We start from the raw sequence: 17,687 nt of genomic DNA on the forward strand, positions 1-17,687 counted from the left end.
CATGTGATCAGGGAGCTGTCAGAAGATGTTTAGATACAAGGTAACAACAGAGGTAAAAAGTATATTAATATAACAGTGTTGGTTATGCAAAACTGGGGAATGGGTAATAAAGGGTTTATCTATCTCTTACAACAATAAAAAATGATATTGTAGACTGTCCCTTTAAAAGTATAGTAATGCAATTTGTTTCTTTGCTCTTTGTTGTCTGATTGGGCTAGATTACTAGACACTCGTGAGGTTGCCTTGGGGCCTTGTTGACAGATAAAGATCATGCTCTAAATGAATTGAGCCTTGCCTTCCGAATCCTGTATCTTTTCAAGTATACTGTTGTTTGTTGTTCCAGCCATTAATATTTATAGCTAAAACAAATATAACCTCCACAACTTTGGAAAAACTTTTGAAACGTTTGAATTTTCAAAGGGACAGTGCACTGTAAATAGTTTTTCCCCTTAAAGGGATATGAAGCCCAACTTTTTTCACTCATGATTCAGATAGAGCATGCCATTTTAAGCAACTTTCTAATTTACTCCGATTATTTTTTCTTCATTCTCTTGCTATCTTTATTTGAAAAGCAGAAATGTAAGCTTAAGAGCTGGCCCATTTTTGGTTCAGCACATGGGTAGCGCTTGCTGATTTGGTGCTGAACCAAAAATGGGCCAGCTCCTAAGCTTACATTCCTGCTTTTCCAAATAAAGCTACCAAGAGAACAAAGAAAAATTGATAATAGGAGTAAATTAGAAAGTTGCTTAAAATTGCATGCTCTGTCTGAATCATCAACTGGTGGTGCACTCGAGACAGTATTACGATGTTGCACTTGATATGTAGTGAGATGTAATAATATTACTAATAACAGTTCAGATTGTATCGTAGTGTATCAAACTGTAGGTTGTCAGTAGTGCAATTTCGTGTATATCTCTAAAGTATCGCTTATCAATCTCATCAGTGAAAAAAGCAGGTCAACAGTGAAATTTGTCTTAGCATTACAGTTGCGTAATATAGTAACAAGGTACCTTGGATGCAAAAAAGAATACCTTAAATCCGCTGATTCCACTGTGCTGGATGATAGCGAGGCTCCTTGCAAGCAGGTAAAGAGACACTCCCAAGTCTCTGGAAAATGAAAATCCAATGGAAAGCAATATTGATGCCTGCTGCAAAGAAATCACATCCGCCACAAAGAAAGCAAGTAAAAAACGATTTTATTAAAAGTCTGAAGTACAAACAAGGTACATAAAGGCTCGGGAGAGAGCTAGAAAGGATGAAAACGTCCGACGCGTTTCCTGCCCGTAGCCACTTCGTCAGGGACTAAACAAAGTAAAACAAATGATTCTTTTAAAGACAAAGCATTTCCTGTTGCGTAGGTACACCTGAGACCAGACACACCTATAATAGATTCTTAAAGGGACGTCCAGTACTCACAGTTATATTATCCCATAGCACATATCATGTTAGCACACATTAAATATGAAAACATAATAGTATAAAATTTGTATATATATATATTGTATCAAAAGGTGCAGTCTGTCTGAATCATGAAAGAAAAAAAATTGGGTTTCATATCCCTTTAATGTATTTCCAAATAATTTTTATACCTGTAGCAGAGTCTACAATTTATGAGAAATTGCTTCTTTTGGTTTATTTTTGTATATGATGAATAGCTGGTTTCTCTTGTAAGGTGTATCCAGTCCACGGATCATCCATTACTTCTGGGATATTCTCATTCCCAACAGGAAGTTGCAAGAGGACACCCACAGCAGAGCTGTAATATAGCTCCTCCCCTAACTGTCATACCCAGTCATTCTCTTGCAACTCTCAACAAGCAAGGACGTTGTAGGAGAGAGTGGTTAAATATAGCTAGTTTATTTTCTTCAATCAAAAGTTTGTTATTTTTAAATAGTACCGGAGTTGTGCTATTTTATCTCAGGCAGTAAATAGAAGAAGAATCTGCCTGAGGTTTCTATGATCTTAGCAGGTTGTAACTAAGATCCATTGCTGTTCTCACATATGTCTGAGGGGATTACACAGATGAGGTAACTTCAGCGAGAGAATGGCGTGCAGTTTATTCTGCTATCAGGTATGTGCAGTTATAATTTTTTCTAGAGATGGAAAACACTAGAAAATGCTGCTGATACCGGATTAATGTAAGTTAAGCCTGAATACAGTGATTTAATAACGACTGGTATCATGCTTACTCCCAGGGGTAATACCCTTATGATATTTACAATATAAAACGTTTTCTGGCATGTTTAATCATTTTTATATATGCTTTGGTGATAAAACTTTATTGGGGCCTAGTTTTTTCCACATGGCTGGCTTAAATTTTGACTAGAAACAATTTCCACTGTTGTAGTATAAAAGTTACAGTTGGTGCAGTTAAAATTACAAACTGTGACATCCAGCTTCCCTCAAAGGCCCTCTGAATGCTATAGGACATCTCTAAAGGGCCCAAAGGCTTTCCAAAGTCGTTTATTGGGGAAGGTAGGGCCACAGCTTGCTGTGGCAGTTGGTTGTGACCGTTAAAAAACGTCTATTTCGTTTTTTTGATCCGTTTTTTGAACTAAGGGGTTAATCATCCATTTGCAAGTGGGTGCAATGCTCTGTTAGCCTATTATACACACTGTAAAAATTTTGTTTGATTTACTGCATTTTTTCACTGTTTTTCAAATTCTGACAAAATTTGTTTCTCTTAAAGGCACAGTACCGTTTTTTATATTTGCTTGTTAACTTGATTTAAAGTGTTTTCCAAGCTTGCTAGTCTCATTGCTATTCTTTATAAACATGTCTGACATAGAAGAAACTCCTTGTTTATTATGTTTAAAAGCCATGGTGGAACCCCCTCTTAGAATGTGTACCAAATGTACTGATTTCATTTTATGCAATAAAGATCATTTTCTGTCTTTAAAAAATTTATCACCAGAGGAATCTGACGAGGGGGAAGTTATGCCGACTAACTTTCCACACGTGTCAGACCATTTGACTCCCGTTTAAGGGACTCATGCTCAAATGGCGCCAAATACATCTAGGGCGCCCATAGCGTTTACTTTACAAGACATGGCGGCAGTCATGGATAATACACTGTCAGCGGTATTAGCCAGACTACCTGAAATTAGAGGTAAGCGAGATAGCTCTGGGGTGAGACAAAATGCAGAGCATACTGATGCTTTAAGAACCATGCCTGATACTACCTCACAATATGCAGAAGCTGAGGAAAGAGAGCTTCATTCAGTGGGTGATGTTAATGACTCAGGAAAGATACCTGATTCTAATATTTCTACATTTAAATTTAAGCTTGAACACCTCCGCGTGTTGCTTAGGGAGGTTTTAGCTGCTCTGAATGACTGTGATACAATTGCAGTGCCAGAGAAATTGTGTAGACTGGATAAATACTTTGCAGTGCCGGTGTGTACTGATGTTTTTCCAAATACCTAAAAGGTTTACAGAAATTTTTAATAAGGAATGGGATAGACCAGGTGTGCCGTTCTCTTCCCCTCCTATTTTTAGAAAAATGTTTCCAAATAGACGCCACCACACGGGACTTATGGCAGACAGTCCCTAAGGTGGAGGGAGCAGTTTCTACTCTAGTAAAGCGTACTACTATCCCTGTCGAGGACAGTTGTTTTTTTTTTTAGATCCAATGGATAAAAAATTAGAGGTTACCTTAAGAAAATATTTATTCAACAAGGTTTTATCCTACAGCCCCTTGCATGCATTGCCCCTGTCACTGCTGCTGTGGCGTACTGGTTTGAGTCTCTGGAAGAGGCTCCATTGGATGACATACTTGGCAAACTTAGAGCACTTAAGCTAGCCAATTCTTTTATTCTGATGCCATTGTTCATTTGACTAAACTAACGGCTAAGAATTCTGGTTTTGATATACAGGCGCGCAGAGCGCTATGGCTTAGATCATGGTCAGCTGACGTGACTTCAAAATCTAAGCTACTTAACATTCCCTTAAAGGGGCAGACCCTATTCGGGCCTGGTTGAAGGAGATTATTGCTGATATCACTGGAGGAAAAGGTCATGCCCTTCCTCAGGACAGGTCCAAATCTAGTGCCAAACAGTCTAATTTTCGTGCCTTTCAAAACTTCAAGGCAGGTGCGGCATCAACTTCCTCTAATAATAAACAAGAGGGAACTTTTGCTCAATCCAAGATGGTCTGGAGACCAAACCTGACCTGGCAAAAAGGTAAGCAGGTAAAAAAAACCTGCTGCTGCCTCTAAGACAGCATGAAGGAACGGCCCCCTATCCGGGAACGGATCTAGTAGGGGGCAGACTTTCACTCTTTGCCCAGGCGTGGGCAAGAGATGTTCAGGATCCCTGGGCGTTGGAAATTATATCCCAGGGATATCTTCTGGACTTCAAAGCTTCCCAAAAGGGAGATTTCACCTTTCACAATTATCTGCACACCAGATAAAGAGAGAGGCATTCTTACACTGTGTACGAGACCTCCTAGTTATGGGAGTGATCCATCCAGTTCCAAAGGAGGAACAGGGACAGGGTTTTTACTCAAATCTGTTTGTGGTTCCCAAAAAAGAGGGAACCTTCAGACTAATTTTGGATCTAAAGATCTTAAACAAATTCCTCAAAGTTCCGTCGTTCAAGATGGAAACTATTCGTACCATCCTACCACTGATCCAGGAGGGTCAATATATGACTACAGTGGATCTAAAGGATGCTTATCTTCACATTCAGATACACAAAGATCATCATCGGTTTCTCAGGTTTGCCTTTCAAGACAGGCATTACCAGTTGTAGCTCTTCCCTTTGGATTAGCTACAGCCCCAAGAATCTTTACAAAGGTTCTAGGGTCGTTTATGGCGGTCCTAAGGCTGCGGGGCATAGCAGTAGCCCCTTATTTAGATGACATCCTGATACAGGCGTCAAACTTCCAAATTGCCAAGTCTCATACGGACGTAGTACTGGCATTTCTGTGGTCGCATGGGTGGAAAGTGAACGAGGAAAAGAGTTCTCTATCCCCACTCACAAGAGTTTCCTTTCTATGGACTCTGATAGATTCTGTAGAAATGAAAATTCACCTGACGGAGTCCAGGTTATCAAAGCTTCTAAATTCCTGCCGGGTTCTTCATTCCATTCCGCGCCCTTCGGTGGTTCAGTGTATGGAAGTAATCGGCTTAATGGTAGCTGCAATGGACATAGTGCCGTTTGCACGCTTACATCTCAGACCGCTGCAACTATGCATGCTCAGTCAGTGGAACGGGGATTACACAGATTTGTCCCCTCAACTGAATCTGGACCAAGAGACCAGGGATTCTCTTCTCTGGTGGCTATCTCTGGTCCATCTGTCCAAAGGTATGACCTTTCGCAGGCCAGATTGGACAATTGTTACGACAGATGCCAGCCTTCTAGGTTGGGGTGCAGTCTGAAACTCCCTGAAGGCTCAGGGATCGTGGACTCAGGAGAAGTCTCTCCTTCCATTAAATATTCTGGAACTAAGAGCGATATTCAAGGCTCTTCAGGCTTGGCCTCAGTTAGCAACTCTGAGGTACATCAGATTTCAGTCGGACAACATCACGACTGTAGCTTACATCAACCATCAAGGGGGAACGAGAAGTTCCCTAAAGATGTTAGAAGTTTCAAAAATAATTCGCTGGACAGAGATTCACTCTTGCCACCTATCAGCTATCCATATCCCAGGTGTAGAGCACTGGGAGGCGGATTTTCTAAGTCGTCAGACTTTTCATCCGGGAGAGTGGGAACTCCATCCGGAGGTATTTGCACAACTGAATCATCATTGGGGCAAACCAGAACTGGATCTCATGGCGTCTCGCCAGAACGCCAAGCTTCCATGTTACGGATACAGGTCCAGGGATCCCAAGGCGACACTGATAGATGCTCTAGCAGCGCCCTGGTCTTTCAACCTGGCTTATGTGTTTCCACCGTTTCCTCTGCTCCCTCGACTGATTGCCAAGATCAAGCAGGAGAGAGCATTGGTGATTCTGATAGCACCTGCGTGGCCACGCAGGACCTGGTATGCAGATCTAGCAAACAGGACCTTCTACTTCAGGGTCCTTTCAACCATCCAAATCTAATTTCTCTGAGGCTGACTGCCTGGAGATTGAACGCTTGATTTTATCAAAGCGTGGCTTCTCCGAGTCAGTTATTGATACCTTAAGACAGGCACGAAAGCCTGTCACCAGGAAAATTTACCATAAGGTATGGCGTAGATATCTTTATTGGTGTGAATCCAAGGGTTACTCATGGAGTAAGGTCAGGATTGCTAGGATATTATCTTTTCTCCAAGAAGGTTTGGAAAAAGGATTGTCAGCTAGTTAAGCGTCTGGCAGATGTTCCAGACGTTTAGGCATTTTGTCAGGCTTTAGTTAGAATCAAGCCTGTGTTTAAACCTGTTGCTCCACCATGGAGCTTAAACTTGGTTCTTAAGGTTCTTCAAGGAGTTCCGTTTGAACCTCTTCATTCCATAGATATCAAGCTTTTATCTTGGAAAGTTTTTTTTTTTTGGTAGCTATTTCCTCGGCTCGTAGAGTCTCTGAGCTATCTGCCTTACAATGTGATTCTCCTTATCTGATTTTTCATACGGATAAGGTAGTCCTGCGTACCAAACCTGGGTTCTTACCTAAGGTGGTATCTAACAAGAATATCAATCAAGAGATTGTTGTTCCATCCTTGTGTTACACAATCTGGACGTGGTCCGTGCTTTAAAGTTTTACTTACAAGCTACTAAAGATTTTCGTCAAACATCTGCTTTTTTTGTTGTCTACTCTGGACAGAGGAGAGGTCAAAAGGCTTCTGCAACCTCTTTTTCTTTTTGACTAAGAAGCTTAATCCGCTTAGCCTATGAGACTGCTGGACAGCAGCCTCCTGAAAGGATTACAGCTCATTCCACTAGAGCTGTGGCTTCCACTTGGGCCTTTAAAAATGAGGCTTCTTTTGATCAGATTTGCAAGGCGACGACTTGGTCTTTGCTTCATATTTTTTCAAAATTTTACAAATTTGATACTTTTGCTTCTTCGGAGGCTATATTTGGGAGAAAGGTTTTACGGGCAGTGGTTCCTTCCATTTAAGTTCCTGCCTTGTCCCTCCCTTCATCCGTGTACTTTAGCTTTGGTATAGGTATCCCAGAAGTAATGGATGATCCGTGGACTGGATACACCTTACAAGAGAAAACACAATTTATGCTTACCTGATAAATTTATTTCTCTTGTGGTGTATCCAGTCCACGACCCGCCCTGTCATTTTAAGGCAGGTAATTTTTAAATTTAAACTACAGTAACCACTGCACCCTATGGTTCCTCCTTTCTCGGCTTGTTTTCGGTCGAATGACTGGCTATGACAGTTAGGGGAGGAGCTATATTACAGCTCTGCTGTGGGTGTCCTCTTGCAACTTCCTGTTGGGAATGAGAATATCCCAGAAGTAATGGATGATCCGTGGACTGGATACACCACAAGAGAAATAAATTTATCAGGTAATCATAAATTGTGTTTTTGTTCTTTGAATCCACAACCCTTTAAAATGGGTTGTGCCACAGGACACCAGCACTCTATACCGTTGTTTAAAGGGACATAATACTCATATGCTAAATCACTTGAAACTGATGCAGTATAACTGTAAAAAGCTGACAGGAAAATATCACCTGAGCATCTCTATGTAAAAAAGGAAGATATTTTACCTCACAATCTCCTCAGCTCAGCAGAGTAAGTTCTGTGTAAAAAGGTATACTCAGCTGCTCCCAGCTGCAGGTAAACACATTTAAAAAAATGAAGAAATGAACAGCAGCCAATCAGCATCAGCAGTGCTGAGGTCATGAACTCTTACTGTGATCTCATGAGATTTCACTTAACTCTCATGAGATTTCATAGTAAGCTTCCTTTACCTGATTGGTGAAATAATATGAGAGTGCACAATGCTAGTCCCTTCAGATGTCCCAGGACAAACACACTAAAATGCTGCTTAGAAATCCTTTACAATGGGAGGTGGCTACTGAGGAACTTTTGAGGTAAAATATCTTTCTTTTTTACATAGAGATGTTCAGGTGATATTTTCTAATCAGCTTTTTACAGCTATGCTGCATCACTTTCAAGTGTTTAAACATTTGGGTATTATGGCCCTTTAACTGGGATTATTTCAATGAGCAAAATGAATGGTGAAATAAATTGTACTTTATTCACTGACAGGAAAATATCACCTGAGCATCTCTATGTAAAAAAGGAAGATATTTTACCTCACAATCTCCTCAGCTCAGCAGAGTAAGTTCTGTGTAAAAAGTTATACTCAGCTGCTCCCAGCTGCAGGTAAACAAATTTAAAAAAATGAAGAAATGAACAGCAGCCAATCAGCATCAGCAGTGCTGAGGTCATGAACTCTTACTGTGATCTCATGAGATTTCACTTAACTCTCATGAGATTTCATAGTAAGCTTCCTTTACCTGATTGGTGAAATAATATGAGAGTGCACGATGCTAGTCCCTTCAGATGTCCCAGGACAAACACACTAAAATGCTGCTTAGAAATCCTTTACAATGGGAGGTGGCTACTGAGGAACTTTTGAGGTAAAATATCTTTCTTTTTTACATAGAGATGTTCAGGTGATATTTTCTAATCAGCTTTTTACAGCTATGCTGCATCACTTTCAAGTGTTTAAACATTTGGGTATTATGGCCCTTTAACTGGGATTATTTCAATGAGCAAAATGAATGGTGAAATAAATTGTACTTTATTCACTGTCAGGAAAATATCACCTGAGCATCTCTATGTAAAAAAGGAAGATATTTTACCTCACAATCTCCTCAGCTCAGCAGAGTAAGTTCCGTGTAAAAAGTTATACTCAGCTGCTCCCAGCTGCAGGTAAACAAATTTAAAAAAATGAAGAAATGAACAGCAGCCAATCAGCATCAGCAGTGCTGAGGTCATGAACTCTTACTGTGATCTCATGAGATTTCACTTAACTCTCATGAGATTTCATAGTAAGCTTCCTTTACCTGATTGGTGAAATAATATGAGAGTGCACGATGCTAGTCCCTTCAGATGTCCCAGGACAAACACACTAAAATGCTGCTTAGAAATCCTTTACAATGGGAGGTGGCTACTGAGGAACTTTTGAGGTAAAATATCTTTCTTTTTAACATAGAGATGTTCAGGTGATATTTTCTAATCAGCTTTTTACAGCTATGCTGCATCACTTTCAAGTGTTTAAACATTTGGGTATTATGGCCCTTTAACTGGGATTATTTCAATGAGCAAAATGAATGGTGAAATAAATTGTACTTTATTCACTGAAAATAGGCAAACACACAGAAGTACACAAAATACAGAACACACTCACTTTGGGGCTAGGAGAAAAACTACCCTGTTCTATCCGCCACAGTCACAGAGCTCTTGGGTAATCGACCCTGTATAGTTCTGGCAACTTGGAATCATTCTCCCTTTTTTCCCACGCAAAATGGTTTTGAAAACTGCCCATCTCTCTTGTCAGCTCACAACACGCCCCCTAGCGATGATCTTAGCAACCAATCGTAACCCAGCACCCAGAGGGGCATCACTGTTAACAGCTGTCAGTCCCACCCCCTGATCGCCTGCTGAGATTGTAGTCAGTCTGGCTGAGGAATACAAATGCAGCATTTTGAAGTGCCAGATCTGAGGGTAATAGATGGACCAGATACCACTTTTGTCCCTAGAAGATTTACTGCCATCTGCTTTGAAGCAGCCTGCTCAGATATATAAATCAGTCTTTTAAGCAGAGACTAGGAAAATCTTTCTTTGTACACTGGCTTGTGACATAATTTGTACAAATAGCAATACATCACTGTTATTGACATACATGCATGAGACGCAAGGCCCAAAACACAGAATAAGGGAAACCATGTGGGCCCAACCCCCCCCCATCAGTGAGCCTGGGCACCCACTCTTCCGTCACAGGTTGAGCTTGCAGGTAAATCATATTATCTCCTTAATTTATCACTTTCTGTACACACATGCTTATTTATATTATCTCTGTCTGTATACCAAAGCCCAATACTTAGGGCCTGATATTCAAAAGCTCGCAGGCATGGACAGAAATCCTGCAAAATCTCTGGGATTTTTTTAGGCATTATAATGTAATGTAGGTGTCTCTCCTTAAAGGGACAGTATACTATAAAATTGTTTTTCCCTTAATGTATTTCCAATTACTTTTTTTACCAGCTGCAGAGTATAAAATGTATGAGATTTGCTTTTTTCAGGTTTATTTGTGTATATGAATTAGCTGATTTTGTGTTTTGAAGCCATAACCTAATAAAATGGGTTGAGCTTGTAGGTATAATCAGATCCCATTACTTTATCACATTGTGTACATATACCTGCTTTTTTATCTTATATCTGTCCATAAACCAATCACCAATGCTTGGAGAGAACAATGGAAAATTAACATTTTATTACCTTATCTCTTCTATAACCCACTGGGAATGTAATTTCTTCTACTGGCTGTATTAACACAGCTTGGCCTTGAGGCCAAAAACTTTCACGATGGGTGGGGATACCACAGACAAAATAAACTATTTCAAATGCCAATATAAGGGTAATGGAAATACTTGTAAGCAATTTAATACACTCCAGCAGGCAAAATGGATCATTGGGAACAAATTAAAGGGGAGAACATTTTTGAGTAAACTGTCGCTTTAAAGGGACAGTCAACCATAGAATTGTTATTGTTTTAAAAGATAGATAATCCCTTTATTACTCATTCCCCAGTTTTGCATAACCAACACAGTTATATTAATGTACTTTTTACCTCTGTGATTACCTTGTATCTAGGAACCTTCTTCCAGCCCCCTGATCACATGACTTTGACTGTTTATTATCTATTGTCTTAAATTTAGCATTGGTTTGTGCTAGATCTTAAATAACCCCCTGTGCCTGAACACAGTGTTATCTGTATAGCCCATGTGTACTTTTTGTCTCTTTGTGTTGAAAAGAGATTTAAAAAGCATGTGATAAGAGGCAGCCTTCAAAGGTTTAGAAATTAGCATATGAGCCTACCTAGGTTTAGTTTAAACTAAGAATATCAAGAGAAAAAAGCAAATTTGATGATAAAAGTAAATTGGAAAGTCAATTAAAATTAAAAGTCCTATCTGAATAATGAAAGTTTAATTTATACTTGACTGTCCCTTTAATATGCAAAACCCTGCATAGTGAGATAAATGGCTTTCAAATAAAAATGTGTGTTTCTAAAATATTTAGGGACCTCTCCTCTTACTTAAGTGACAAGCTTTTGAATATCAGGCCCCCTTAGAGAGAGCAATTGAAAATTAAATAATTTATCCTAACCACTACTGGGTATGTAATTTCTTCTGGTTATGTTTATATCGTTTTCCAATAGCTAGGCATTTTCAATATAGGTAGGGATACCACAGGCAAAATTAGATATTTTGAATGCCAAAATAAAGGTTAATTAGCTATTTGTAAACAATTTAATACACTCCAGCAAATAAAATGGATAAATTAAACAGGAGAAACCTTTAGGGTACACTGCCACTTTAATGTAAATCTCTGTTGTATATTTGAATGAATGTTTTGTTATAGATTCTGGAGGCATGAATGTGGTTTCCACCTACAATTCTGCCAAGCATGCAGAATTTATAAAGACTCTATTGTCATTACAAAGTGTAATGTCTTGGGTGTGTCTCACTATTGCAAATAGGATTGCCACCTTGGCCATGGTTTCCTGGACACTTATGAGTTATACATGCTGCAGGGTGTGCAGAAAGGAACATGAATAGTGATGTTCAGTGTCACTATTTGTGTGCTGTCCAGGGTTGAAATTCATGTTCCTACCTGTATACCCTGCAGCATGTACAACTTATAAGTGTCCAGGAAAACATGGCTGAGGTGGCAACCCTAATTGCAAAGCTGACAATGCTGTCTGTTTTTTATTTTTCATTAATTTTATAGGGCAAGATTCTTCCCATTTTCATTTGATTGTTTTGTAAGGTTTGGAGGCATTTTTGTGATACTGGTTTCCTTGACAGTGAAACTCATTCTATGTGGTTACAAGATAGTTGCTTCTCCAGTGATTATAATAGAGCTGAACTTGCAGCTGTGGGATGGGTACAAATATCTTTCAATTCCATGATTTTCAAGTTGTGATGTTGTGGTTATTTTTTTGTGTGTGTACGGGAGATTGTTTTACAATTGATAGAGGAAAGTCCTAACTGGGCTTGGAACGCCACTAAGGGTTAATGCTTGGAGGGGATGGTAATGAAAGCTGTGCAGGGAGTGTATAGGTTAGCAGCAATGTTGAAAATATGGAGGTTGGTCTTACCAGCCTGTTAAAATGTGATACAGGAAGCTTCCAGTCCTCTTTCTGACGAAGATCCCTGAAGTTGCCTACCCTCCCTCCCTGATTGACATTAGTTGGCTTGAGTTATACGGCTTCCTTAGGGTTGCTGCAGAAGCATGGCGGGGTAGTTTTACTTGAGCACGGTAATATTTGGTCTCTCTTAACGTACGTTAGTTTGTGCGGACAACGATGTTGAGGCCCTTATGGGCAGGAGCACCATTTATAGCGCTCAAGTGGAATGTCTAGGCCCTGTTGCCATTTTTTTGGGCGGAAGGGAGGAGCAACCCAGCCTAGGTACGGGCCTAGGGTGCTCCTCTCTACGTGTAAGCAGCTCCACAATATTGCTTATGGCAGGGGTTGCCCAGGACTGCCCTGTAACAGTTATAGCTAAATCTATATATTATGTAGGGAATCAATTACCACCATGTTTAATATATATTTATATAGTATCAAAAAGTTTAGTTGGTTTATTAGTAATTGGTGACCTAAAATAAAAGTGACCCTCGCTGGTCTTTTCCTTCCACATTGGTGCTGTGTGTTTTATTCAGTTAATAGGTTTGGGGCTAATACAGTTTAGGTTTGTTTGAATGTTAAGATAACACGACTAAGCATTTAATCCCTTATGTGTTTTATTGAATCTAATATGCTACTAAGTTACAGCTGGTTTCATTAATGTTTATTTTTGTTGTTGGTCTTGTCATCTTTCTGCAATGTGAATGCAGCTCTATGACTTCAAGCCTTCAGGTCCAACATTACACTTGAGTTATACGCCTATTATAAGACTGATGTACTTAAAAAATGCTGCATGTTTAAGATTCCAACAGTATTTGGATGTTAGATAAACCTGCTTTATATTGCACAGTTTCAGTAGGATTACTCCATAAAAGAGGTAGATTTAACCATATTGCATATTATTAATAATACCAGATTAGGATGCATATCTCCCAACTTTTCTCAACTTCTTTGCAAAACAGTGAGTAAGAACAGGCCATGGGTTGGGGTCGAATGGGGTTGAATCAAGGTGGAGTCTGCGTGTGCATTGAGTGAAGACAGGCATGTGATGAGTGGGTTTTTGTCAGTCTGGGGGCAAATGCAATGGGAAGGGCAATGGGACTGATCTCCCAAACTGTGGCTGTTCCACAAAATGTGGGATAGTTAGAAACTCTGGTGATATATTTTTTGCTCTAGCAGTTCCAATTCAAGGAGAGAAAATGTGAACTTAAAGCACACTGCTGCACGGTAAGCCTCCGCTCTCCCATTGTCACATAGAAGAGTGCAGACTGCAGAATAATATTTCCCACTGACTAAAATACACTACAGCTCAGCCACCTCAGACAGAGCCGGCAGGAAAATGCTGCCTTTTTATTTGGTTGGCCTAGTGCATGTCTATATATATATATATATGCCCCTGGGCTGTCTGGGTATTGTAGTCCCAGTATCAGGCCAACCCGGGCCATCCCACAACTAGTGAAACAATGTAAAATGAAGCTCTCCAAAATGCCAAAATTTCAATAGTTTATTTGAGAGAGTGCAGAGTCAAACAGCCACGACGTTTCTGGGGGCCATGCCCCTTAATCATGTGGTAAGTGATAGTACAGGTATACCTGTTTAAATAGCTCACCTTGGGATTTTAACCCTTACAATCTTGTAATTTACATTCTATAAATGCAATGTAAATTACAAGATTGTAAGGGTTAAAATCCCAAGGTGAGCTATTTAAACAGGTGTACCTGTACTATCACTTACCACATGATTAAGGGGCATGGCTCCCCGAAATGTCGTGGCTGTTTGACTCTGCACTCTCTCAAATAAACTATTGAAATTTTGGCATTTTGGAGAGCTTCATTTTACATTGTTTCACTATTGTTGGGGAGTTTTGTAGTGACTCCTTGAAGCTCTAACCAGTGAGTATCGCTGCTGGATGAATTTCATATTTTCATCCCACAACTAGTAGCAGGGCAAGTGTGTAGCAAGTGCAAGGCAGAGTGCGTCATACTTCTTGCACCTGCCTGGTGCTGGCGCTGCATGACAACAATCATTTGTTTAATTGTAGATTGAAACTAATATTGCAGTATTGGTTTTGTACTTTCTACCAATCCTTAACTATTGAAAAGTCTCTTAAAATTGTGTGCTCTGATTCATGAAAGTTTAATCTTGACTTTTATATGCCTAAAAGGGTCCAGATATGGGCTCAAAACCGAATGTCCTGTGTGCTAGAACAGTTGTATAGGGAACAGAATAGTAAAGAAGTCAGAACTTGTTATCCAACACTGTCTAAGAATAGCAACAACATCTCCATATAGGTAAGTAATTAAAGGGACATACTACTAAAAAAACTTTCCTATATATATATATATATATATATATATATATATATATATATATATATATATATATATATATATTTTTTTTTTTATATCTCTCTAACCTTCTTACACACATAAAAACATGATGTAAACACAATTTCTTTCATGTAATTGGCAAGAGTCCACAAGCTAGTGACGTATGGGATATACAATCCTACCAGGAGGGGCAAAGTTTCCCAAACCTCAAAATGCCTATAAATTCACCCCTCACCACATCCACAATTCAGTTTTACAAACTTTGTCTCCTATGGAGGTGGTGAAGTAAGTTTGTGCTAGGATTTCTGCGTTGATATGCGCTTCTCAGCATTTTGAAGCCTGATTCCTCTCAGAGTACAGTGAATGACAGAGGTATGTGAAGTATCACCTATTGAATGTAATGGTTTTCCTCACGGGAGATCTATTTCATAGGTTCTCTGTTATCGGTCGTAGAGATTAATCTCCTACCTCCCTTATTCAGATTGACTATATACTCTCATATTCCATTACCTCTACTGATAACTGTTTCAGTACTGGTTTGGCTATCTGCTATATGTGGGTGGGTGCCTTTCGATGTCTCAATCTGATCCTGTCTCAGAAACCACTGTTGGAACCCTGCTGCCTGATAACAGTTCTACCAAAGCATTTGTATATAATAGTTGTCATGATAAGCTTTTACATGCAGATAATGTGTCCATCAGTAATAGTGCAATGCCTGTTGTTCCTTCAACATCTAATGTACATGATATACCTGTGAATATAAAAGATTTTATTGCTGATGCAATTCAGAAGGCTTTGTCTGCCATCCCGCCTTCTAATATACGTAAAAGGTCTTTTAAAACTTCTCATAAAGTTGATGACATTTCAAGTGACCGACAACATACTGAATTATCCTCCTCTGATGAGGATCTATCTGATTCATAAGATCCTTCCTCAGATATCTCCACTGATAAATCAACTTATTTATTTAAAATGGAGTATATTCGTTCCTTGTTAAAAGAAGTGTTGATTACATTGGATATTGAGGAAGCTAGTCCTCTTGATATTAAAACTAGTAAACGTTTTAAATTCGGTTTATAAACCTCTTGTGGTTACTTCAGTTCCTGATGCTATTTCTGATATGATTTCTAAGGAATGGAATAGGCCTGGTACTTCTTTTATTCCTTCTTCAAGGTTTAAAAAATAGTATCCTTTGCCAGCAGTTAGATTGGAGTTTTGGGAAAAGATCCCCAAAGTTGATGGGGCTATTTCTACTCTTGCTAAACGTACTACTATTCCTATGGAAGATAGTACTTCTTTTAAAAACCCTTTAGATAGGAAACTTGAATCTTATCTAAAGAAAGCTTATTTATATTCTGGCTATCTTTTCAGGCCTGCCATTTCTGTGGCTGATGTTGCAGCTGCATCAACCTTTTGGTTGGAAAGTTTAGCGCAACAGGAAATGGATCCTGGTTTGTCTAGCATTGTTTGCTTGCTTCAACATGCTAATCATTTTATCTGTGATGCCATTTTTGATATCATCAAAATTGATATTAAATCTATGTCTTTAGCTATTTTAGCTAGAAGAGCTTTGTGGCTCAAACATTGGAATGCTGACATAAGATCTAAGTCTAGATTACTATCTCTTTCTTTCCAAGGTAATAAGTTATTTGGTTCTCAGTTGGATTCGATTATTTCAACTCTCACTGGGGGAAAGGGAGGTTTTTTGGCTCAGGATAAAAGACCAAAGGGTAAATCTAAAGCTTCTTACCATTTTAGTTCCTTTTGACAAAATAAGGAACAGAAACCTAATCCTTCCCCCAAAGAATCTGGTCCCAATTGGAAACCTTCTTTAAGTTGGAATAAATCCAAGCCGTTTAAGAAATCAAATCCAGCCCCCAAGTCTGCATTAAGGTGCGGCCCTCATTCCAGCTCAGCTGGTAGGGGGCAGATTGAGATTCTTCCAAAACATTTGGGCAGATTCTGTCCAAAATCAGTGGATTCAGAGTATTGTCTCTCAAGGGTACCGAATAAAATTCAGAGTAAGACCTCCTGTGAGAAGATTTTTTTCTCTTACGCATCCCAGGAAATCCAGTAAAGGCTCAGGCTTTTCTGAAGTGTGTTTCAGACCTGGAACTTTCAAGGGTAATCATACCAGTTCTGTTTCAGGAACAGAGTCTGGGGTTTTATTCAAATCTATTCATTGTCCCAAAGAAAGAAAATTCATTCAGGCCAGTTCTGGATCTGAAAATGTTAAATCGTTATGTAAGAGTACCAACTTTCAAAATGGTGACTATAAGGACTATTCTGCCTTTTGTTCAGCAAGGGCATTATATGTCCACCACAGACTTACAGGATGCATATCTTCATATTCCGATTCATCCAAACCACTTTCAGTTTCTGAGATTCTCTTTTCTAGACAAGCATTACCAATTTGTCGCTCTTCCATTTGGCCTAGTGACAGCTCCAATATCTTTTCAAAGGTTCATGGTGCCCTACTCTCTGTAATCAGAGAATGGGGTATTGCGGTGTTTCCTTATTTGGACGATATCTTGGTACTAGCTCAGTCTTTACTTTCTGCAGAATCTCACACAAATCAACTAGTGTTGTTTCTTCAAAGACATGGTTGGAGGATCAGTTTACCAAAAAGTTATTTGATTCCTCAGACAAGGGTCACCTTTTTAGGTTTCCAGATAGATTCAGTGTCCATGACTAACAGACAAGAGACAATTAAAATTGGTTTCAGCTTGTCGGAACCTTCAATCTCAATCATTCCCTTCAGTAGCTATGTGCATGGAAGTTTTAGGTCTCATGACTGCAGCATCGGACACGATCCCCTTTGCTCATTTTCATATGAGACCTCTCCAGCTTTGTATGCTGAACAATGGTGCAGGGATTATACAAATATATCACAATCAATATCCTATATCAGACAATATCACAACTGTGGCATATGTCAATTATAAGGGTAGGACTCGCAGTCCCCAAGCTATGAAAGAAGTATCTCGGATACTTGCTTGAGTGGAATCCAGCTCCTGTCTAATTTCTGCAGTTCATAGACAATTGGGAAGCAGATTA

The 17,687-nt window shown here is 39.4% G+C and overlaps 1 protein-coding gene across 1 annotated transcript in view; it reads left to right on the plus strand.

Moving 5' to 3' along the window:
• The first annotated feature begins 9,833 nt into the window (after nucleotides 1-9,833).
• NRIP2 (nuclear receptor interacting protein 2) overlaps nucleotides 9,834-17,687 on the plus strand; it is a 111,339-nt gene continuing 103,485 nt past the window's right edge. Inside the window, exon 1 of the mRNA XM_053718813.1 lies at nucleotides 9,834-9,903. Coding sequence (XP_053574788.1) covers nucleotides 9,835-9,903 — 69 coding nt within the window. The 5' untranslated portion in view covers nucleotide 9,834. The remainder of the gene's footprint in view (nucleotides 9,904-17,687) is intronic.

The sequence above is a fragment of the Bombina bombina genome, chromosome 6 (genome assembly GCF_027579735.1).
Source record: "Bombina bombina isolate aBomBom1 chromosome 6, aBomBom1.pri, whole genome shotgun sequence".
NCBI lineage: Eukaryota > Metazoa > Chordata > Amphibia > Anura > Bombinatoridae > Bombina > Bombina bombina.